This window comes from Chinchilla lanigera, unplaced genomic scaffold (assembly GCF_000276665.1).
Source record: "Chinchilla lanigera isolate Chin_1 unplaced genomic scaffold, ChiLan1.0 scaffold00042, whole genome shotgun sequence".
NCBI lineage: Eukaryota > Metazoa > Chordata > Mammalia > Rodentia > Chinchillidae > Chinchilla > Chinchilla lanigera.
Window position 1 is genome coordinate 19,234,409 of NW_004955443.1, and position 24,092 is coordinate 19,258,500.

The following is a 24,092-nucleotide window of genomic DNA, read 5'->3' on the forward strand; positions in this document are numbered from 1 at the left end:
TTTTTTTTTGGTTTTTCTCCGGTACCGGGAACCGAACTCACGACCTTGCGCTTGCCAGGCAGGTGCTTTTGCCGCTGAGCTAAATCCCCAGCCCCAAGCTTGACGATCTTTAACACTACAATACACATGTGCATGCATAAACATACAGAAGAATAGTTGTCACATATGCACATCATTGTAAGGAATACATACTCATTAAAAAGGTTTTGAAAAATAAAATTTAAGCAATTCAAAATGACTGTCTCATAAGCCATCAAACAAATGCACGTAGTTCTAAAATTGTTTCCAAAGTTTTGTTGGAATCCTGTGAACATCTTTGTAGATAAAGCTTTTTTAAAAACATGATTTCAATTATTGATTCATGGAAAAACCCCAGAAGAGGAAGTTAAAAATGTGAACATTTAAAGATTATTGATATGGTTATTTTTTACATTTATAAATGAATGTAACAGTAAAAAGGGATTGTGTCTCTGAGTGTTCAGTAACATTTGGGGTTTGGTTTTCTGGCACATGCAACCAAGAAAGCCTGGGCAATGCATTATTGTTTTTAATTTTATCTCAGTTGTATGGGTTAACAGGCCCACCCTAAAAGAGACCACTTTGGGATCTCCATATCAAGTGTTGGCCCACTGGGGGGGCCTAAGGGAGATTTTTGTGGGTGAGGTCCCAAGTTAAAGAACACATTTGTGCAAGACATTGGCAACAACAGCAGGAAGCACGGAGCAGAGCAGAGCATAAGAGTGTTAGAGCACAAGAGTTGCCTGCATCTTTATTGTATAATTCTTATACAGGTTGTTATCACATATTTACATTCTTATATAGTGCCATAACAAGCACATGGCTGTTTACCTGTGCTAAGTCATGGTTACATAACTGTATCCTACTGTATGCTTGCACTGGACAGCAGGGTCACGTCCTCAGGTGTCCTTAGATGCCCCTGAGCTTTGAAGCAGTCCAAGTGGTTCCACAAATCCAACTTCCTCAAAGGTCGGGGGTATATAAATGTGCCATTTTATATGTAACAAGGCACAAGTACTTCCTTGCATTGTAGTTAACAATGCAAGAACCATGTAGTTTTGCAAAACCACTTTCGCATTTGAGAAGTTTTATCCATCAGAAACATCAAAGCCTGATACATAACATTCAAGGCCTGGGTCATATGTTGAGCAAGGGCTTCAACCTAAAGAGCTGTTTATGGTCCTTGCCCCTGGTCCAATGCTATTCCTAGTAGTATCCCATATACAGCAGTCAATATTTTTGGTCAGACACTATTCCTAATGGCCAACCACTGCAATGCCTGGTCAAGGCATCTGTTAAGTCATTTCCTGGCAAGAGGAGGGGTTTATGTCCTGGACCATGATACACTACACTGTCAGCTTTTTGGCCACACTCCTGTACATCTTGCCATAGGTTTGCAGTCCACAAGTGACAGTGCCCTATCTGTTACTCCAGACCTGGCCAAGCCAGCAGCTTAAATGTCAACCCCTCAAGATTGCTCAAGTGTCCATGCACACATGTAGGAGGCCTTATTCATCTATCACAACAATCACAATGTCTGCAACTCTGCCCATTGGTTTGACCTGCCTGTTCTTGTTTCAAACCAGAGTAATTCTGTCCTGGGCTGGACAGCAGGGGGCTGGGTTATAGCTAAACCCTCTTTTCCTTCTGCACAGGGACTAGGGGTCATATCCTGTAATCCATGCTTCCAGATGGATTTCTGGGCCATGTATATCACAGGTCCCAAAACATGTCAGTTTGGCTACCAACAGGCTAGCCTAGAAAGAGGCCACTGATGGAGGTACCTCTCCTAACATGTGAGAGTGGGGGCCTGTGCCACTCCACTCCTGGTATGGGCTGTTCATGTCCATACCTAGCCCCCTATCTGTCCTGTGATTCCTCACAGGCATGCAGAGCAGTGTATAGAGCACTGTTGTTTCTCAACCAGGGAATATCGGTTCTCGGTTCCCTTCCACAACTGTGACCAAAACTCAACAGTGTGCTTCCGCTTTCCATTCTTACCATAGGCCTCAGCCAAATCCACCGTCATTCATACTGATGGTTAGGATAAATTGACAGGTTAGGGTCAATGACTCCTAGGGCTTGTACCTATGCAACAGTCCTCTTTGAGTCCTGAAATCAGCTACTGTGTCAATTCAGCAAGCAGCTTCCACTGCATTTACCCAGCCCCACATTGTGCCCCTCTTGGTCATCTTGTATAAAGGGCACAGCAGGGTAGCTAGGTGAAGTACATTTGCCAAAAACCTAGCAAGCCTACAATCACCTGTAATTGGTGTACTGTCATGGGTCTGGTCTTACCTGAGCATATAATACCCAAGAACCTGACAGACAAGCCAGTTCCCTGAATCTTGTCTTCATTCATGACCCACCCCCATGTCAGCAAAGCTTCCTTCAGACTGCACACCATGGCTTCCAAATCTGCAAGGCAATCAGAGGTTGACATATCATCAATACAAAACAGTGACACAAAGTGTGGCTTGGCCCAGGTGGCCAGGTCCTGGCCTACCAGGTCATGATACAAAGTTGGGTTATGCAAATAGCCTTGTAGCAACATCTGGAAGGTCCATTGCTTGCCCTTCTGAGTGAAAACAAACTGGTCCTGACTGCCAACATCAGAGTGAGACTTTATAGTCATTCACAAGGACTTGTATGGCTTCTGCAAGGGCCATACTAAAGGGCTCTGAGAGGGTATAATACCACTGTTTTTTCCAATTTCAAGACAGTCTGTCCCATTGCTTCATGATCTCCAGGCAGTCAATGCTGTTTCATGCACACAACTTGCATGCTGTGCAGGAGAGTCAGCGATGTGTGGTGTGGGTGGTCTTTGACTGCTGTTTTTACCATGCAAATTCACAACCAGAATTCTGCCTGCGTGGTATCCAGCTGAGTACCAGTCAGTATGTCCACCCCCAGTATGTACTCAGCAACCAGGGAACCATAAACATCATATGGCTTGGGGACAAGCACCTGATATCTAAAGTCACCTAGGTCTTCCGGACCATGACGTACTGACCTCCATAACCTTCTTTGCATGTAGTAGGTCCTGTAAAACAGTCTAGGTTGCCGTATATACCAGAGGGTTGACTAGGCTCTAGTATCTACCAATGTGCTAGTACATGTTGCACATTTTGGGGAGACCAATACTCAATTCCACATGTGGTCTTTGGTCTCCCGGGACCCCCAAGACCTGGGTACCTCATCCTACCTCCTAATCAGTGCAAAAAGGAGGCCAGTGTCACTTCTGCCTGCTTTGCTGGGGCTGCTTTGGCCTTCTGACCCTGGTCCATCAGCCAGTATTGCTACTCAGGGTATATCTGCCTCCACAGAGTCAGCAACACATCCAAAAGCTGCTTGTTTAACTTACCTGCAGCTAGGCTGAGAGCCAGATCTGGCACTAACCAACCTTCAATGGCCCCATAACTTGTCATTGGGAGTATGACCCCATTCACCTGGGTCCTGCTTTTTTCCTTTATTGGTAGTTTTTAACAGATCTCACCTTACCTTGGCATTTCACTCCCACATCTCCCAGCCTGGCCAAGGCATCCCTGAGCATCACGAATCGAGTGATCTGTAAAGGGGGCTAGAAGGGCTGCCACTGACCCAAACATGCCAGTTGGCCTGCTGGCCAGGACCATGTCATTCATGTGAGTCGTCAGCAGTTCCTCATCTAGGTTACGATACTGCAGTGTGAACATTTGCCACACGCCCATTTCACATAGCACCGTTATCAAGTCTAGACAGTGACTTGCTCTAGCAGGTCACCTGGATTCTCCTAAACCAGGGGAGTCACTGCCATTAACCAATTTATCACAGTCTGATTACCTGCTTCGGGGGCGGTTCTCTACAGATCCTGCAGAACCTGTCTCACAGAGGGGGCACTGGCTATTTGAGACATCTCCTGTGGGCTTAACTGTATGTTATCAGCTCTATCATCACACAGCCATAGAACCTGCCTTTTGCTTTGTTTTGCCAGCTCCTGCATCTCCAAGGCCAGACGGGTTGTGTATATTATGTGCCAGGTAGAGGTAGGTGGCCCTTCTGGTACTCCTCCCTGGGATAGGGGTTCCTTGACCTCTACCTTTTGATGAATAGTTGGCCTAGCACGCAAAATAAGGGGATTTTCCTGGGGTTTTTTTCTCAGACATGAGGATGTACAGTGCTGGAGACATTTCTGGAGGAGGCAGTGCTTCCCACTTCTCAAAACATGAGCTCTACAACAGCCAGCCATTGCTCAAGGTTTTCCTCTATCTGCTGTTAGCTGGTCTACTTGCCAGACAAAGCCATCCACCTCTTGATTTATAAGGCAGAAGACTAAAGAACAGTCAAGCTACCCACCCCATTGTTTCACACTAAAGGGGAGGAATTTTCTGTCTATTGCTTCTAAGATGTCCCTGGGGCCCAAATAGTTTCCCAGTCCTCCACGGCTTTCCAAGGTGGCTACAGGTAGCCATGGCAAGGTGGGGGGTGGTTGCTTGTCAGCCATTCCCCCGGGGCTCTCTCTAGCCTTCAGGTGCTGTTTCCAAAGCCATCACAGGACCACCCACGTTGATGTCCTGCCAACTATGACTTTGTCAGCCTGGTCAGGGGCCCAAGGGAGAACTTCATGGGTGAGATCCCTAGGTTAAAGAACACACTCATGCAAGACATCAGCAACAACAGCAAGCAGCACAGAGCAGAGTGCAAGAGTGAAAGAGCAGAAGAGTGTAAGAGGGGCCTGCGTCTTTATTGTATAATTCTTATACAGGTTGTTGTCACATATTTACATTCTTGTATAGTGCCATAACCAATGCATGTGTGTTTACCTGTGCTAAGTTGTGGTTATGTAACTATCCCACCATGTGCTTGTGCTAGACAGTGAGGTCACACCCTCAGGTATCCTTAGATCCCCTGAGCTTTGAAGCAGAGTATTTCTCCACATGAAGGGTCCCCAAGTCTGTTGCAGGAGGTGAGTTCTCATTCCTCCCTAACAGGGAAGGGTCCTGGTAGCTGAGCCTAAATGGAAGAGGCTGAGTTTCTGGCCAAGATCCCCTGCTCTAGGGACAGAGCAAAAGAGGCCAAGGCAAAGGGCCCTGCAGGCCCATCAGCACATGTGCACAGCAGCCTATCCAGGTGCTGTCTGTTTTCCCCACGCACAGGGGATGCTAATGAGTTGCAGGCAGTGTTGCCAGCAGGCAGCATCAGCTGTAGAAGGGCTTGCTGCCCTTAGCAGGTGTGAAGCCAACCAAATCCTAGAGCAAGTGAATGTGCTGTCCCATCCATGGAGCCCTGCCCAGGGCATCTGCTGAGGCTTCAGAACCCAGCATTCCTGTGACAGGGAGCTCTTCCAGAGTGGCTTCCCTGAGAATCACCCTCTCCAATCCTGCCCTGAGCTATGTGCCTCTCGACCCATCTCTTAGGCCAAAAGCAAGTCCATGTTTATTCCTAAATGCCGGTGTATCACAGACCACTATAACAAAATGTAACCATCCTTGGAATTTTAAAAACACATGCAAAATGCAAGCCCTGGTTTTTATCAGATTAGAAAGTTTCTAAATGTTTTTGGCTGCTGTACGGACCTCACCGGGGACAGGAGACAGCCTACACTAGTCTGGCCACTTATGATTACACCTGCTGTAGGGAAAGCCCTCTAGCTTTGTTTTCAAGTTTTCAGGGAGCTTCTTGCTTAAATTTCCTCATGTCTCCTACAGTGAGCGAAAACCCAGCAGCTTGTCATTTTGGGGTGGGCACCATTCCCTTCCCTCAGTAATTCATCCCTCAAGTGTCCTTCCACCCAGCAGGAGAAAGAGTGCCAGGTGGGAAGGTAAGCCAAGTCCAGAACAGCTAAGGCCCACAGTGGAGGGGCACAGGGGTTTGCATCTGTCCGGGTGAGCAGTACTTGACTTCTTTAAAGGTTCTATTACTCGTCCATATTATTTTAATTTTGTTTGTGAATTTATTTCATCTCCCCCCAATAGAGGTTTTTTCAACTGACTATGTGTTATGCCCTGCTTCATGTAAAAACAAGGGATCTAACATATAAGAGGGAAAACTAAAATGAGAAAAAAGGAAGGAAAATAAGGACAAAGAAAGAAAAAGATGAAATGAACAAAAACGCCCTCAATATTCCACAAGGCCATAGGCACTTTTTAAAAAGCTAGATCACAAATGTGTTTGTTGAGTCGTTGAGCTCCTGTCAGCTAATGCACAATGCGATGTTGACAGGACAGAAGTATCAACTGTTCAGCAATGTTGGTATTTCTGGAATTTTAAAATGTCAATCTCAGTCTCCCTCAAGAAGATACTGTTCGGCATCGAAAATGAAGAATGAAAACTTTTTTTCAATAACAGTAAGAACTGTTGTCAGTTTCTCCCCTCTCCTTATAACTCCCTTCCATAGGGACGCGCTACAACGCGGTTCACTGAACGCAACTCTGTTAATGGAATCCAGCCACGTGATTCGTAATTCCTGAAAGGCCTGGCTAAATCCAAAAGGGGTCGAAACTGGACAAAGTATGGTCCAGCAATCTCTAAGAGTCTCTGGAACATTTTCTGGGGCCTGTGTGGTCAAAACTATTTTTATAATACTATTTTGGCCACTTACGAGTATGTAGATTGTTTTCCAGGAGCCATGTAGAGGTATTGCAACAGACTAAATGCAGAGCAGATGGGAGAATTTAGCTATTTTTTTTGTCAGGCGTTAAAGAGGTTTGCAAATTATTTCTTGTCTTGACACATTTTTCACATAAAAATATGCACTATTAACTCATATGGATTATTGATATTTGTAAAGGATGCAATCTTTTTAGTTTGTTTAAATTTCTAATACAGTAAGTATCTATCAATATAACAACCTATTTAAACAGAATCACTGTGGAGTTCTTGGAAATTTTTCAGAGTATAAAGGTATCTTGCGACCAAGAAGTTTAAGAACCACTGGTCTAAAAGAGCTCCCCTAAAAGACGCTGCTGGTCACCAACTCAACTGTGGAAAATGCTCCATGATCGACACACTTGGGAAATGTTGTGTCCATCCTGGAAATCACCAAATTAGAAGCCAATAAACATAACCAACATTCTAACTCTGTTTCCTGAGGAACCTGACTAAGATCCCCTTTCGAGAGCTTCTGTTATCCTAGGGCTCACACAGGGACTCACAATGACTGGCGAGGCTGAGTCCACCCCCAGGAACAGCACCTCTTGCCACTCACTTCTGTCAACTGTGGACAGCAGTCTTAAGTTACCCTGTCTAACAACATGAGCATTATCCTGTTACAAACATGATGGCAATGAGCAGGAAAGACAGCCCCTTTATCTCTGCACAGAGGTGGGCCCAGGTCAAAGGCTCCACTCTGGAGGTCGATCTGATCCTGTTTGCTCAAAGACAGTCAACCAAGGGCCCGCAGGACTTAGACACTCACACACAGTCATTTTAGTGTGGACATCTTCCAAAGCAGATGGTGCCACACACTTGCCTCACTCATAAAGACAGCTCAATTAAACATCTGTAGAAGTCTGATTTTAACTTACATAACTTCTGGGTGCCCCCTCCAAGGAAAACAGTGGGCAAATGCACCCCTAATTAGTCAACTTCCTCTACTGGGTTGTTAAATGTAAGTCAATTAAATGTTAGGGAATGCTTGCCAAAAATGATGACTTTAGTTTCGGAACTATCAATCTTACTTCTTTTTGACAGTAATGACATAATTGGGCCAGTTGTATATTAAGAAAATGCTAAGCTCCCAATAATAAAATTACTGTATGTCATCAAGCAGCTCATCTAAGGAGAGTAATATGTGTAGCATTCTGCTATAAAATAGAGAAGGTATTTCTTGAGAAGCACATACTGGTAAGGAGGTGGGCCAGGCATAGAACAGGACAGAATGGCATAGGAAAGAAAGTTAGAAGAGAGGACAGAAGGAAGGGGAGGGAGGGAGGGAAGGAAGAAAGAAAGAGAGGGAGGGAGAGGGAGAGGGAGAGGGAGAGAGAAGGACAGAGAGAGAGAGAGAGAAAGAAAAGAAAGAAAGAAAGAAAGAAAGAAAGAAAGAAAGAAAGAAAGAAAGAAAGAAAGAAAGAAAAAGAAAGAACAAAGAAAGGAAGAAAAAGGGAGGGGAGGAAGGAAGAATGGAAGGAGTAAAGAAAGAAGAAAAAGAATTCCCACTCACACCTTTGTAGTACCTGGTAAGGTACCTGTAGAGAACTGGCATTCAATAAGCATTTATCTCAACCATTTACCTTTAAGATGTTTACTTATACACAAACAGATGTATACTACACAAATAACAGTCAAATATAATCTAGTGCGACTGTACTTCTTGATGCTATAATCTACTTACCTTAACAAAAACGACTTACAAAAAAAAATACACTGTTGTAAAATAAAAACAAACCATTTTAATAGACATATTTTTCACTTCTGTTGATTCACCCCTGATTTGTACTATGCCCACGCACCCATGCGGTTTGACCTGCTTTATATTTGTTTCTTTTCCAGCATGGAGCAATCTTCAACAGAGATGGTGCAGGCTGAACTGTTTATTCTTAAATAGCACAAGTACCTTGTCCTCAAAGAGCTTTATCAGCTTGAATATTTTCAAAGAGCCCTTCAAGGCAGCTCAGCAGGGTGGTTCTTCTTCTGAAATCTGCTGTTTGAAAGGTGGCAGAGGGGGCATGCACCTCCTCAAGCCCAAGGGTTGCTTGTATTCCTATCACAGTTCAGTGGTGATAAAGACTGAATAATAAACACATCTTGGGTGAACAGCCCCACCAAAATAGCTTCATTTTTGGAAAGTCAACCAAATCATGCAAACCTTCCTAATGTGTTCCAGGGTTCTTTTGATATTTAAGAAGGGAAATATTAATCCTAGTACGCAGTCTTTTATGACAAGCACTCTTATTGACGGCATTACAGGGTTTTCTTCTCCAGCCGCCCTTCCATAGTGAAGTGATTTATTGTGTTCGAAGCCGACTCAAAAGCATGAAGATGTCTACTTTTGTAATCAGAGCTGGTGACAGCCTTCTCATTTCCTGCCAAATGGATCCGACCACACTTTTAACCCTATGGGAAGAAACATGAATAAAACAGGATTCATTTTGAAACACCCTGGTGCTCCCCCTAACTCCAAGCAAACAAAATGACACTGGAATTGAGTTGTGCAATTTCCGTGCAGCTAAGAAGCCGGAGCCGGCTGTGGAACCCATGGAGAAAGGGCTCGGAAGCAACAGCAGCTGAGGGGCTTTTAAATGGCTCAGAAACTGCCCCATCACAAGACGATATGTATCTGGCCTAGGAAGAAAATAAATAGAGAAGAATGTTGCCACAGATTACAAGAGTTTTGGTTAGTAAGTTGGAAATCTCTCATTCCAGGCCAATTTGGATCATCTTAAAGGAACCACCCATTCATCCATCAAGGGAGTTTTTGTATAAAGCTGAATCTCACATCAATTAAAACAGCTTACAAGTAAATACTATTTTCCCACGAGGGTAGGGTTTAAATAGGTGCTTGGTAAATAAGTCTGTGAAACAGCTATTCACACTTCGTAGCTAATAGCACGCCAGTTACATTTTTATGCCCACTTATCAGGTGTTGCAGAGGAATCCAGCAAACCTGCAAAAAGTACTGCGCAGATGAAAATCAAGTCTTCGATGGCGCCTATAAAATGGCACGACTGCAAAATAAGTAGCAAAAAAAGCTAAAAAGCATTCTCCCTCTCTCCACAGCAACGCAAACACATACAAATCACCCAACAGTACAAATGAGATTCTGCTCTGATTTTTTTTTTTAAGTTTACCTGGTGGCTGCACATCTTCTTGAACAATCCCAGCCCGATTTATGGCTTGTTCCTTCTCTGAGAAACACAACAGAACAATTACTCTTTAAAATGGAGGAGGGTGCAATCTTTGCAGTTATACGGGCCAGTGACATGGGACGGTTAGGAACAGTATTTATGAGTGTTTTAAATTCAGCGAGGCCGTTACTCAAAGCTTTTAGTTTGTGGAAGTTAGATCCTATAATGCAAAAAGATTGGGTATATTCAGGAAAAGAAAGAAAACCACACTTCAAAAGAAAAGCTCCCAACTAACATCTTTTTCCTGTGATCTCAGCATTTTGGAAAGGCAACAAAACAACAGAAAAACAACAATTTTGAAAGAACTGGTGGGCACGATATTATGAGCGGAAGGCTGCTGACATGGAGAAACAAGCACAATTAGCAAGAAAATGACGTAGTTCATATGTCTCAAATGCACTCCACTGAAGGGCTAGACTCAGAGCTAAAGATGCTATGTTTTTGATAGGAAATAGAGCAGAAAATTAATCTTTGGGTGGGTGGCTTTGGTTTGGATAATTGAAGCTTCCCTAATTGTCTGCAGGTGCCCTGCCAATTAGCAAGCGTGCCGCAGCGCCAGAGGCTACGCCAGGCTCTTTGGAGATGTCCAACAGGGCAGGCCAAGAGAAACTGGGCATTTTACGACTAGGCTTCAAGCACTTTGACACATCTTTCTAAGAGGCTGAGAATAAAGCCAGGTCTGTGGCAACAAAGACTTGTTAAAGTCTCTTGACAAATAAATGGCCCTTTTTAGAAGAAAGACTTAGAGCCCAAGGATATTTGCTACTAGAGTAATTAAAGGTTGTAATCAGATCTTTGTTTTAATCAGACTGACAACATTTCTTTAAATCCACATGTAGCTCTTGTTTAATATTAGGCCATTTACTGTGGCCTCTGAATTCTCATAAAGTTACACAGGCCTACAGGTACAAGACACAGCATTTTGCTACCTCTAACATTCACTGCACTTGTTTCTCTAGCAACGGGTCAGGACGTCAACCCAAAATGACCTACTTGATAGTTTCATCGTTGCTAAATTTTGCTTAGTAAATAAAACAAGGGGCATGGAAATTATGGGAATCCTGATAGCCAATCCTAAGAGGGAGGGGCCAGGACAAGACACAACATAGTGAGGCCAATCTTAGACAGAGGCAGGAAGATTTCACAGCGCCTCTACGATTGCAGCAGGTGAACTGCAACCAAGATCCTCTGTACGCAGATACTGAACGCCAACAGACTTCTTCCAAATCTGGGACACAATGTGCAGCCTCTAGGGGGTTACACTTTCCAACAGAGCTCAACACAGAACGAGTTCCCATTTCCCGCGACGCGAAGTTCTGGTAGGAGTAAGCCCTACCATGCTGCCCATACGTAGGTCTCAATGTACACATGTGTCCAACACACTTGGAAAATGCCAACTGGTAAAAGACCACTCTCAGTCTTGCCAGGAGCCAACATAGATGTATTTCTCCAGACCTGAAAAGTCTATTCTGATATTGTGAAAGTAGGAAGAGATGAGTTTTGAAAACTAATTGTCAGAAAGCATTTCTAAGACATGTGGGTTTAGGAAAATCAGTCACCCTAGTGTACAGAACACATTCTTTGAGAGGCAGGTAGTGCAAAGCCAAGGCGCCGGCAGGCTGCCAAGCGCTGGCGGAAGCTGACTTCGGTGCAGACACAGAATGTCTAATTGTGTTCTAACCTCTTATGATGCAGCGGAGAACCCAGGGCAAGAAAAGGATCCGTCTTCACACTTTCTTGCTAATTGCTAATGAGGTGGAGAGAGTCTGGGGATTTGTCTCAAATAGACCATAATCTCTTTATAATCCTCATCCTCATGCAACCACCTCTATCTACAGTGTGGCTCGGACAGGCAACTTGAACCAGTTCCTGCTGAGTGATAACCAGGTATTAGCAGCCTATCTACACCGCTGGTTTTTTAATCCATTAATGTTTTACAAACACTCTCAGGCCAAAGCAGTTGTATGTAAATTCACGGTACCACACAATGACACTTTATTTGTGAATGCAGAACACGCTGAAAGGAAAACAGAAAGTGCTCTCTCAGGATTTAGTGAGTACAGCTTGATGAGGCTGACAGGTTTCCGCAGTATTTTGCTGTCACCGGAGAAACAGCAAATGTACATAAACCACATGGGAAAGGCAATGGCACAGCCAGAGGGTTAACTACGAGAACGCAGAAGCTAATTACGGACTTCAGTTGTGAGCATATTTCCATCAGGAGCGACATGATTAAAACCCAACCGTGGCACTCTGGGTTAGAGTGCCTCACAATTCTCCACTCCAGTGTCTCAGCAAGCCCAACTCTGCCCCCTGGTGCTAAGGCAGTGGTCTGATTTGTGGCTTTAATTGAGAGTCATTATCTCTAGTCAGAGGGCCAAGGTATATTATTAAAGCATGCAGGACTGATTCTCGTAGGGAAGTAAAAGAGACTTCGTAATTTTTAAGTCTTTGAAATGAAAATATATCCTTAAAGTAAATGTCCGTATAAGGAAATAAATCCAGTGAGTGCCTTTTTACCGTAACAAAGAGAACCACAAACAAATGCTATCTCTGTCCCTCTCAGCAAACTCATAACTTTGTCAAGGCTGCTCTTGAGAGGAGCAGCAGGTAGAAACCCAAAGTATACAAGCAGATAAAACCTGTGCAGGAATCCGCCTCCCCCACCTTCTCCTGCTGAAATGAAAGCAGCTCACATCTCGATGGAACTGGGACGAATGGCAAAATGTGAACAGGCTGTGTATTAGATAATAGCATTGTATCGGTGTTAAATTTCCTAGACTGGGTGACTGTGTAATAATTATGTAAGAGAATGCCCTGTTCCTGGGAAATTTAGGAATGAAAGCACCCTGTTTTCGACTTACGTGTGTAAGTGTAATTCCTTATGTACGCAGGCATCTGTACCATTTATGGGTGAGAAGGCAAACGTGGAGAATGTTAACAACTGGTAAATCTAGGGGAAGGATATACAGGAATTTATTATACCATTCTTGGATCTTCTCTGTCAGTTTGTATTTTTCTATATAAAAAAATAAGCAGCACTGGGGATTTAGCTCAGCGGCACAGCACCTGCCTGGCAAGTGCAAGGTCGTGAGTTTGATCCCCGGTACAGGAAAAAAAAAAAAAAAAAGCAACAGCTAAACATACACATAAGAAAGTCTAACAGTGTGACTGTTCTATGATTGCTTCACAATATCTATCTTTTTTATGACAGCAAATACAAATTTTTAGAAAAGAATCTGCTCTCATTTTGCTGCTCTTGGTTGGACCTTTGTTTGCCTACAGGGGAATCCTGAAGTAGGCGGCACTGGTGGAAAGCGTGACCCACAGGGCCACGACAGCAGGTGTGAGCCAGGGGCTGAGGGGGACTACACGAAGTGAACCAGCTGGCTGAGGGGACAAAGGGCTGGGACAGCAGGTGTGAACCAGCTGGCAGAGGGGACCCAAATGGCCATCGCAGCAGATATGAACCAGAGGCCAAGTGGAAACCACACCAGAAGTGTGAGCCGAGGCCGAAAGGACCCAAACAGCCGTAACGGCCACTGTGAACCAGGTGACCAAGGGAACCAAAAGACTCTAACAGCACATGTGCCCAGAGGTTGAGCAGAAATTGTAACACTAAACCAGCAAACATAAACAAAAGCAGAGGGGACTCGAACAGCCACCCCAGCAAATGTGAGCCAGAGCTTGAGGACAAGCCACACGCCCCAGCAGACCCAGTGAAGAAGCTCACTGCAGGGGACCAAACGGCCTCTCAAATCACTGGCTCCTCCTCGTGTGGTAATCAGGACCGGTTTCTCATCAGAGCAGCTGGGTGAACGCAGGCAGCTTTGGAACGCCAGTCAGAAAACAAGACTCGAGCCTGTACATTTCATTCCATTTTACGGTACACAGGATGAAGAGCATATTCTAAGCACTGAGCATGTAATAGGGAAAATGCCTTACAAGGTAAGAATTACTTCCACATTGGATGATTTCGTGTAACCTTGCTGTGCTGAGTGTACGACATATTTTTGGCTGGTGGCACAAGAGCATGACCGAGCAGTAGAAAGGAGTCTCCTCCTAGCATTCCTGGGTTCCCTGTCACTTTGCTGACTCTTACACGTTCTTTACCGTCTTCACAGCATTGGGAGGACAAGGTCAGCGGGTGGTGGGGCTGGTGCTCAGCCCACAATTATTGGGCTGGATGAGCTTGCACAAGTCACCTCCAGGAGGACAATGAGTGAGATCAAAACCCGCCTGGCAAGACCCTAGAATTTTATGCTCCTGCACATCTAATTAAAAGTAAACATGAACAAGGTTACAAAAATGAGCTATTACTTTGTTTCATTTCACCATTTCCTCCTTGATGGCTAAAACTCAAGTTATTTGAAAAAAGCTGTACTCAGGATCACCATGTGGTTCTAGGCTACAAAGACAAATCAGGCTCCTAGTTACAGCCATCTGTACTCCTCCCTGGCAGTGCCCTCTTCAGACAAGCCATGCTGTGTGGTGGGACGACAACGCAAAGCAATGCCTGAGGCTCCCTCCAGAAGCACCACAAACCCATACCTAAAGCCTTGCTTGCCGAAAACAAGGCCCACGGCCCCGGCCTCGCTCTCACTGCAGTGTCCAAGCTTTCACATATGGCACCGCCCTGGCATTCCAAAGCCACACTGGTGAAGCTCTGCCAAGTCACTCAAAGAGCTACAGATTACACAGAATGTGCAAGTGAGGTCTGATGAGGTAGCCTGTGATGGCAGCCCTGCTTAGCAATCACAGGAGACCTCCTTGCCTCTGCTTTACCCCAAGAGTCTCTTCTTTTCTGCTGCCCAGAGGCTTAACTGCAGCAGACAGCTTGAGACCTACCTGTCCCCAAACTCCCTGCACGCAGGCTGGCGGCCCAGCCAAAGGACCCAAAGGTGCCCTACATGGCCTGCCTCCTTCCTTGCCAGCACCTGGCTCCACAGCTTGCTTCTCCTAGCCTAGCCTCCACTTCTCAGGGACCGGCCTTTCTGCCCTGGCCTTCCAAGAAAAGGAGGCCCAAAGCCCAGGGACTATGGGACAGTCAGAGCGGGGAGCTACAAGAGACGCTCAGGAAGAGCAGCTGAAGGGCAAGAGCAAAAGAGCGAGGCAGGAGAGCAGATGGGGAGGCCGGGTGGGAGAGTGTGTCGGGGGTCTGATCTGAGTGCAATTGCCTAAAGCACCACAACCTGCCAACTTCAAACCTTCCTCCTGCTGTGATCACCCTGAGGCAGGAGAAGCGCCCTGCCCTGGGCCCAAGGTCTTCCTTGCCCTGTGCCAGAGGCCCCTGCTGCCTCCCCTCCACAGGCTGTCACCGCTCCAGCGCCTGTCATCCTGACACTCCTGGCTCTCCCAGCCATGCTAGGAGTAGAGCATGTTCTCCCCAGGGCCCCTGACCCGCTGCAAAAACTGCCGTGCTGTTCCCCTCCAACAGCTCCAACATCTTAAATCGTCAACTGAATGGGCTGTCCATTTACTCTTTAAGCGGCTATAGTTCACTTTTTGCTCACTTCCAAACCACAGAAAGCATTAACAAAATAAATGATATTTTTTACCTTCCTTTTACTAACTCCAATGGGTGGTTTTGCTTATCGTCCTTACCATCCCCAGCACCCCTGTCCAGTGGGCTCAGGACCAGGCCTCTTTGGTCCCCCGTCGTCAGACCTTCCCACTAGGGAAGGGCCCTCTGTCTATGGGGCGCCTGTGTGTCCACCTGTCCCTTCCCAGCTCTGGGCACTGCCTGGGCACCCGGACCTACTGCACTGAGTCTGCATCTCAGCTCCAGCCTGCTGATCCCACCGCTTCTGGGAAGTTCCCACGCAAACCTCCAGCTGTCCAGATGCGAACTGACTCGTCCTCTCGCCCCAAACCCACACCTCCCATGTTTCCTAATAGTGAGGAGCACCCCATCTCCCCAGCTGCTGGAGCCAAGAAGCTGGGTGCCCTCTCTCCTCCTCTCCCTTCCTTGCCACCAGGGCGCCTCAGTCTCAAATCCCTGCAGAGTTCACCTGGTCTCCCAGCGCAGTCCCCCCTCCCAAGACCCACAAGCGCCACTCTAGTTTAGGCCAGTTCTCTCTCCCCGAGGTCCAAGAAAATAGAGCCGTCCTGACCCTGGCTGGCCTGGGAGCGAGACACTTCCAGCACGCCCGCCTTCGCAGAGCAAATCTCATCACCCTGCTCTCCCTGTGAACACACTTCAGTAATTCTCCACTGGCTGCACTTCGAGAAGAGCAGGGACTTGCTGGTGTGTGTCAATAATGCAAGCAAGATGATCAGATCAGAACAATAAATGGAGGGACAACAGGCTTTACAACAGCCACAGCCAAAGAGGGGGGAGGGGGGCACACCTCCTAACAAATCAAAACAGTTTCCCAGTTAAAAATTCTCACCAAAGAAACATTAACAGACGTATTTCAGGAAGAAAACTGAAATCAGAAAGGAGGTGAGACGCAAGAAACACGGGTAAGAATGTGTGTAAAAGCTGTGTGAGTTGGTGCACAGCTGCAATCCCGGCACTCTGGGAGACTGAGGCAAAGGATCTCAAGTTTGAACCTAGCTTGGGCAACAGAGCAAGACTCTGTCTCAATACAAAAGTGCAAAGTTCATGGGTTCAAGCCCCAGTACTGCAAAAGATGGAGGGAGGAGAAGGGAAGGAAGGAATGAAGGAAGGAAGGGAGGGAAGAGAGGGAAGGAAAGGAGGAAGGAAAGGTGGGGAGGGAGGGAGAGGAAAGTGAAAAAGATAAATCATCAGAGACTATATAAACAGTGGCGATTCCAACTGATTTGGGGGGTGGTAAACATAGGCAGGACTAAATAACTCGGGAGACACACTCAATCAGGACAGGGCTGTGGTGGAGAGACCTCTGACCCTCTTGCTTGGCCAGGTACACCTGGCACCTAACAGACTCAGGTCCAGAGTGACTGCTAAACAGATGTTTAAAAGGCAGCTAAATAAATGCTAGTTGAAATAAACTGAAGCTCCTTCCACAGAGTGGGGTCCCCTGGCCTGAATATGGACTCCAGCTTAGTGCCAGGCCTGCAGCCCTCAATCAGTGCACTGCCTGAATCTCTCCTCTCACATCCCTGCCCTTGTGGCTCCTTATTTGTCAAGTGTTTTTAAGGAATGCCTATAAAAGACGATAGTGGGAGCTTCCACAACCACTGCCTCCTTTAATTTATCCCAAACCTAAAGGGATAACTCCAATAACAATGAGGAAACAGGTTGGGTTCTGAGGAGTAAGGAACTCACCTTAAAGTCATTCACCTACCGAGACACTGAGAGGACCTTTATCTGCCTCATTTCCTTTTCTCAGACAGGCTGAGCAGTAAGGTGTGTTGTGGTTTAGAAATTAGAGAAGGCACTAGCTCAAAACCCAGGCCTGTGACTCATCAACTGTGGGACTGTTTGCAAGTTACTGAACTGCAGTTTGCCCACATATGAAATGGGGACGATCATGCAGCAGCTACAGACATTACTGATACTAACTGGCTTAATGTAGTACTTTAAGTGCTTAGAAGAGTGCCAGATACAGCTTTCAATAAAGATGAGCTTGTTTAGCATTATTTACCTGTCTTTTTTTTTTTTTTTTTTTTTTTTTTGGTTTTTCTCCGGTACCGGGAACCGAACTCACGACCTTGCACTTGCCAGGCAGGCGCTTTTGCCGCTGAGCTAAATCCCCAGCCCCTATTTACCTGTCTAAAGAAGCAGTTATGACTTTCAGATACAAGCTGGCCAAATTAATCAAAATAGAACTCGAAAAGTGAGCAGGTGTACACTGCCTTAAGGTTCAAATGCAGCTATTGTGGTTATACTCATGAAACACTCACCCCAAAGGCCTGACTTATCTGTCTACAGCAACTCAAGACAACCAATGATTGTGGAGCGTCCCTTTGAGACTACTGTAGGGTACACATGACACAGACCCACACCTGGGTCATCTGATCAGATGGGGTTCTCAGCCAACATGTGGAGCTAGGTAATTCTATGGCATGGGCGCTTCCAGAAGATATCAGCAGCACAGCTGCCTCCCTTTCTTTCCCCTCCCTGCAACAAGCAAAAATGTCTCCAGAGAGAGCCAAATGTCCTCTGGGGACAAAACCATTCCCAGCTAAGAACCACATCGAGGGCGCCATAACTGCCCAGTTTCTAACAGGGCCCAAAGCAGATCCTTGTTCCAAGTTCAACTCCAAGGCCGCAGTAACACAGCCACAGATCAGCAAGGGGACAGGATGGAAACAGACCCCACTGGACTTCATACAGCCCCACCTTTGCCCTCACGCATGGCACACCTTTGCCCTCACGCATGGCACGGCCAAGTGCAGACAGGCTGGAAGGAGGGGTGGACAGAGCCATTCCAGCCTCAGCTGATGAAAAGAAACTACAAGGAAATCTAAGTGTGTATTCAAAAGCTCCAGCTCCAGCAGCCAAATGCAGGTTTTGAAATGGACAGAGCATTTACATGGAGCTTTCGCCTTGAAATCGCCAAGCTTTCAGCCTCAGCTAATATCCTCCAGGGGCAGGGTTGGCCTTCTTCCATCTTCAAGATGATTCAGGTTTCTTGGAGAACAAAATGAGCCTCTAATGCCTAATATATTCTCTCTGACAGATGGTTTCAGATGTATCAAAGTGCTAATCCTTGCTGAAGTATAGGTCTCAAGGAAGGAGAGTTTGGCTTTTAGAATGATAGGACCTGAATGATTAAGGAGGAAAATTACTCCCAGGATATTCACCATTGTCATGTGAGCAACCAGCTTCAAATGAAAGAAACCAGCAGAATCTGATAAACGATTTGAGGAAAAACCGAAAACCCAGGTTAACAGCTTCAGTTTGAAATATTTCCGCTCAAACACATCTTTGGGAGTGGAAATGAAGCGCAATAAAAACACCTTTCGCTCAGGATGATCAAGGTTTCATCTGACTGCTCTTAGATCACTACGATGTTGGAAGCTCTGGAGACAAAAGCCCTGGGCTGGAATATCTGCCTTGCCACTTACTAGCTGTGTGACCTTGGGCAAAATTATCCGATCTGTCTAAAATGGATTATAATGTCTATATAAAGGGGAGGTTTATTAACCGATCCAACTTATGCCCAACCTGAAGCATCAGCGCTCATATTAGATATGAATGTGAGCTCGTACTTAGTGTCGACCCATTATGTGCAGACTGCTATCATACATCACCACCTCTGAGACCCTCTCGAGGGGCTCCAGTGTTATTACTGACGGTGCAGACAGTGGTACTTATCGATGAGGCCCTAAGGGCCCGAGGGTGGGCCGCTGGTCCGCGATCACAAAGCCGGACGCGGTGGAATCCGAACCTGGCTCTGCCTGACTCCTGGCCCTGTTTCCATGGCACCACTGGACTGAGGGGGCGGGGGCCGACAGGGGACAGTTCCAGGGCTCAGGCCACCGCGCGGGGTTAGAGGTCACTCACGGTACTCCTCCAGCCTCATTAGGGGCCGGAAGTAGATGGGGTAGAAGGCGGCGCCGACCAAGGAGAAGAAGCCGCCGAAAATGAGCGCGGTGCGCAGGTTCCGGGACATGGCGCAGGGCGAGGGGCTGCCCTGACCCGCGGAGGGCACCGCACGCGCTGAGACCTTGCTCCAGGCGGCCGAACCGTGACCCCACTCGGAAGTGGAGGAGCTGCTTTCGCTTCCGGGCCTTGGGGGCAGGGCTAGAGGTAGGGGTGGGACTGTAGGCGGGGCCTCGGGCTGGAGCACGCTAGGTGGGTGGAGCCGGGGCGGGGCCATAAATGGGTGGGACTAGGCGTGGTGGGCGTGGCCTAGGTCCGGCGCACCGCCTACCCCTCCTCCCTCCCTGGCAGCACCGAGCGCCGAAACAGGTGGCCCACTGACAGGGGTGCTTTTGTTTCGCTCGGTTCCCGTTGGTTCTTTTTTGCCCCCTTACCTGCCCTGGGCCTGGTTCCTATGCCCATTGCTCCAGTTGCCACCTCCAGCCCTTTTACCAGCCAAGCTTTCTGGTCCTTCCCCGATAATTTGGTATTTAGCGACTCTCTGAGCTGGCCGCGCTCTGTGGCTCTCTGCTGCAGGTCTCTGATCAGTGGACTCAGGTTACAGCTGCGCGGACCACGGCTTGGCTGTGTGGCTTCGGATGAGACCGTGGCCCTTTCTGAGGGCAGTTTGTGCGAATGAGAGCCAAAGACAACTCGCCTGGTCCGGAATGGCCTGAATGGTGTTTCTGAAACTTGGGCCACAGGAGCTTTTGGACACAAACTAACACCCCTTCCTCTCGCCCTGTGCCCTCTGCTGGGATGTTAGGGAGGCCAATAAGGATAGAAAGTGGACAGGAATCAGGGAAAGTGAGAGAGCCGGGGGCTAGTCCCACCAATGAGACCCCAGGGCACTGGCTTATTGCCTGCGTGGGGGCCCCTGAGGATAGACATCTAATTGCCACCTTGCACCCCCTGCTCCTTTGCTCCTCACAGGTGGGCTGTGCCTGAGTACGACCTGCCCAGGGGGTTGGGCAGCTGGGACCAAGATTCCTTGGGCCTTCTCTCCGACGCTTACAAATAGAAATGATTTCAGAAGCTGGAGCTGGGGAGCAGAGTGGATATTTATCTTGACTCTAACAGCATTATTTAGTCCAGAAAAGATGTACAATCTTGCCGAAATGATGTAAACATGGTTGTCCTCTTTCTTTTTTTCTTTGTAGTTTTGTAGTGGAATCAAGATAACCATCTACCTCTGTTTCTCTAGAAGCGAATAAATCAGTTGTTCGATCTGTCAGCAGATTTATGGACTATCTGCCATGCCCCTACGGGGGACACAAGATGAATAAGACGTGACCCCTGCTGGCCAGGATCCTGCCGTGGAAAGCATATGTGAAGAGATAACCGGTGACCCCCACAGCCTGTTGCTGATGAGTGATATGGTCCTGTAGGCTGCACAGGTGCAGAGAAGGAAGACAGATGACTGTGCCGTGAGGTAGCTACTCCTCAGGCACCTGCAAGCATAGATGGTTAAGGGGAGAAGACTTCTCAGCAGAGGGAACTTGTGATACATGCTTTTATCACATGATAGTAAATCCCCAAGGACAGTGTGCATTTATCATTTTAGCAGCTCAGCACCCACTTCTCCTTTTCCTGTTAATACCTTTTGGGGAACTGTAGCCCTCCCTCCCAATCTTGGTAAGCTGGAGTATATTCTTCCATGAGGTAAAATGGGGCTCCCTGCCCTTATCCTACTGCTTCCCAGCTCTCAAAGTTAAGCACATAAGTAAGCCCAACCAAGTTCCCTTGCACGAGGATTGGTTAGTGCAAGGCTTAGGCTAATGCAGTTATATCTTCTTGGCCATATAACCCAGGTTGAGCTGACCATAGTCTAGCTCAGCCCTGCTGGAAAGGTGCAGTTGGAGATAAGATGCTGGAGGTATGGGAGAGGCACCACTTGGGGGCTGAAAATAAAGTCAGTAAAGTAGAGGGGAGAGAGAGCTTGATACTGCATTGGATGGAGCCAGCCACACCTGAAGGAAGATCTTCCCTAGACTGCTCAGTATGAGCCAATAAAGTTGTCCTCTCACTAAAGCCGGTTTGAGCTGGGTTCAGACTTTTACAGCAGAAAGAGTCTGTCCTAGTTACTTTTTCATCACTGAGGTACGATACCCAACACCTACAAATGAGAGGAGGAAAGGTTTATGTTGGCTTACAGTCTGTAGAGGTTCGAGTCCATAGTCAGCTAGTTCCAAGGCAGGGCAGCATGGCAGAGGAGAATTAATTGCTTGTGGCCCGGCAGGGAGGAAGCAGAGAGTGACCAAGAGAGAAAGGAGGGAGAGAGACCCTTCCAGGCCACAGCCCCAGTGACCCACCTCCTCCCAACATCACATTTAGCTATAAGCTCTTCAAAGGACTGATTGCCCAATGATTATCACATTTCCACAATCCAGTCACATCTCAGAAGTCCCACCTATGAGTGCCTGAGACTTTGGGGGGACTCCGGGTATAAACAGAGTTCCAGATAAAACACCTATGCATGATTCTGCTTCCTTCATACTGTACAAGCTGCAAAGCAAGGGTGACTGTTTTCTAGACATGGTCACTGAAAGCCAGAGAGCTGAGCTTTCTCAGGGGCATGCCTTGGTGCAGGGTTCATATCTTAGGATTGCCGGTCCCTCTATGAGCGAGGTTGGCAGGATATGCAGTCAAAGCCTTGCCACAGGCCTCTGCAAGCCAGTGTGGAAGATGCCAGGACAGTGAGGCATCCTGGTGAGGTACAAGGCATGCTTGGAACCAGTGTGGCAGATGAGGCATCCCCTCTCCAAGGCAATTTGACAAGTGACTCATGGTTTCTCTGTCTCCTGCAAGTTGATCTAAAGGCATTAGATTCCAGCAGAAATGATTAGCCCATCTATGCCATTTGTCTAGATTATTAATCTTATCACACCAGAAAATAGTGACTTATCACCTGCCTGCCGCCAGGTCCCACCAAACACAATTATCTCTTTAATCCCAGGGTGCGCATGTTTCTGAGGAAACCGCACTTGCCCAGCCGCCCCCTCCCCACTATGCTATCCATTCAATCAGCGCAGACTTTTGTGTGCTTCCTCCATGCAAAGCATTGTGGTTGCTGATTAGGAACACAAAGCGGAGTCTTTCAACATTCTAGAATTCAGCTATGGTTCACTGAGCCAGACCCCGGCTGCCAGACACTTCTCAGGTGCTGGCGGATGCGGCAGTGAATGCAATAGCAGAATCTGTGGTCTCCCTGGTGTCTGCAGTCTGGTGGGAGGATGAGACTCGATAACTGCCTCCCCTCCCTCCTAACAGCTCCTGATGTCCTTTGAAGAATGACTTCTCATCTTCGCATTCTTGGTTGGACTGTGTTTGGTTTGGATTTTTTTTTTTCAGTACTGAGGATTGAACCCAGAGCCATTGTGCTGAGCTACATCCTCAGTCCTTTGTCTTTCCTTTTAGCTGGGTGTGTGGTTCATGGGTATCATCGAAGTACTCTGGGAGGGGTATGTGACAGAAGGATTGAAAGATCAAGTTCAGCCTGAGGAACCCAGCAAGTTGCTCAGACCCTCTTAAAATTTAACAATTTTTCAGCATAAAAAAAATAAATAAATAACAATTTTTTAAAGGTCTAGAGATGTAGCTCAATGTGAAGGTCCTCAGTTTAATCCCCAGTACAGAAAAAAATTATTTTGAGACAGAGACTCACTAAGTCGCTAAATTGCCCAGGCTGGATTTGAACTTGCAGTCTTCCTGCCTCAGCTTCCCAAGGTGCTGGGATCACAAGCATTCCAACTCTGGTTTGGCTCTGAAATGTCCCCTAGAAGTTCCTGTGTTAAAGGCTTGGCTCTCTAATGATGGCATTTAGGAGCCAGGGCATAATTGGAAGAAATAGGTCACTGGGCATATGCCCATGAAGGGTATCTTAGGACTTTTTCTTTTTCTCTCTTCACTTCCTGGCCACCATGAGGGAAGCAGTTTCCCTGTGACAAGTCCCCACCATGATGCTCTGCCTTGCTACAGGCCCAAAGGCAACCTGGCCAAATCACCATGGTCTGCAACTATGAGCCAAGTTGTTTATCTCAAGTACTTTGTCATGGGGGCTGGGGATTTAGCTCAGCGGCAAAAGCGCCTGCCTGGCAAGCGCAAGGTCGTGAGTTCGGTTCCCGGTACCGGAGAAAAAACAAACAAACAAAAAAAACCAATCAAGTACTTTGTCATGGTAACAGAAAGCTAACTAACACAGACCCTAAGTTTAGGGTCTCCGTGCACTCCTAAACAAGACAGCACTAATAGCAAGACTTGGCAAATACTTGCCCTATGAGGTCACTGTCATACTTTACTCATTTGCTGCTCACTATGCCTGTGAATAGCTGTCCCCACATTCAGAAGGGGAGGCTGGGCATACCAAGAATGGCTTGCCCTAAGTCACATGGCCAGTAAGTGGAAGAGCAAAGACTCAAATCCACATGTCTGGGTCCAAAGTCCATCTCGTAACCACGTCTCACCACCCATCTAAATTGCCTGGCAGAGTCAATGAGCTATGTCACCTGGGAGTGGCTATGGTCCAGCCTACTCCAGTTTTTTTTCTTTTTTGTTCTAGAAATAAGAACCATAAGGATCAGCATGAGTCACACACAGATAGACAGCGTGGTTGCAGCAGATTTCTTCCATTGCCAGTGTTCAGAGATTATTGCCTGTGTCCCACTTGCCTGTAATCCCCGCACTTCTCTGGGTGTAAACTGACTCTCAAGTGTCCATTATGGCCTACAGGTCACCCA

At 46.9% G+C, this 24,092-nt stretch overlaps 1 protein-coding gene and 1 long non-coding RNA gene across 2 annotated transcripts; both read right to left on the reverse strand.

The window, feature by feature from the left end:
* Window positions 1–8,367: 8,367 nt before the first annotated feature.
* Smim20 (small integral membrane protein 20) lies at window positions 8,368–19,594 on the reverse strand. The gene is made up of 3 exons (XM_005392031.2): window positions 19,279–19,594; window positions 9,786–9,842; window positions 8,368–9,051 (listed from the first exon to the last, which is right to left on the reverse strand). The coding sequence occupies exons 1-3, from the start codon at window positions 19,592–19,594 to the stop codon at window positions 9,014–9,016; spliced, it is 411 nt and encodes a 136-aa protein (XP_005392088.2). The 3' UTR covers window positions 8,368–9,013.
* LOC106149341 lies at window positions 9,849–19,269 on the reverse strand. The gene is made up of 3 exons (XR_001235477.1): window positions 18,984–19,269; window positions 12,707–12,795; window positions 9,849–10,002 (listed from the first exon to the last, which is right to left on the reverse strand). It is a non-coding gene; the product is annotated as an uncharacterized LOC106149341 (long non-coding RNA).
* Window positions 19,595–24,092: the final 4,498 nt, after the last annotated feature.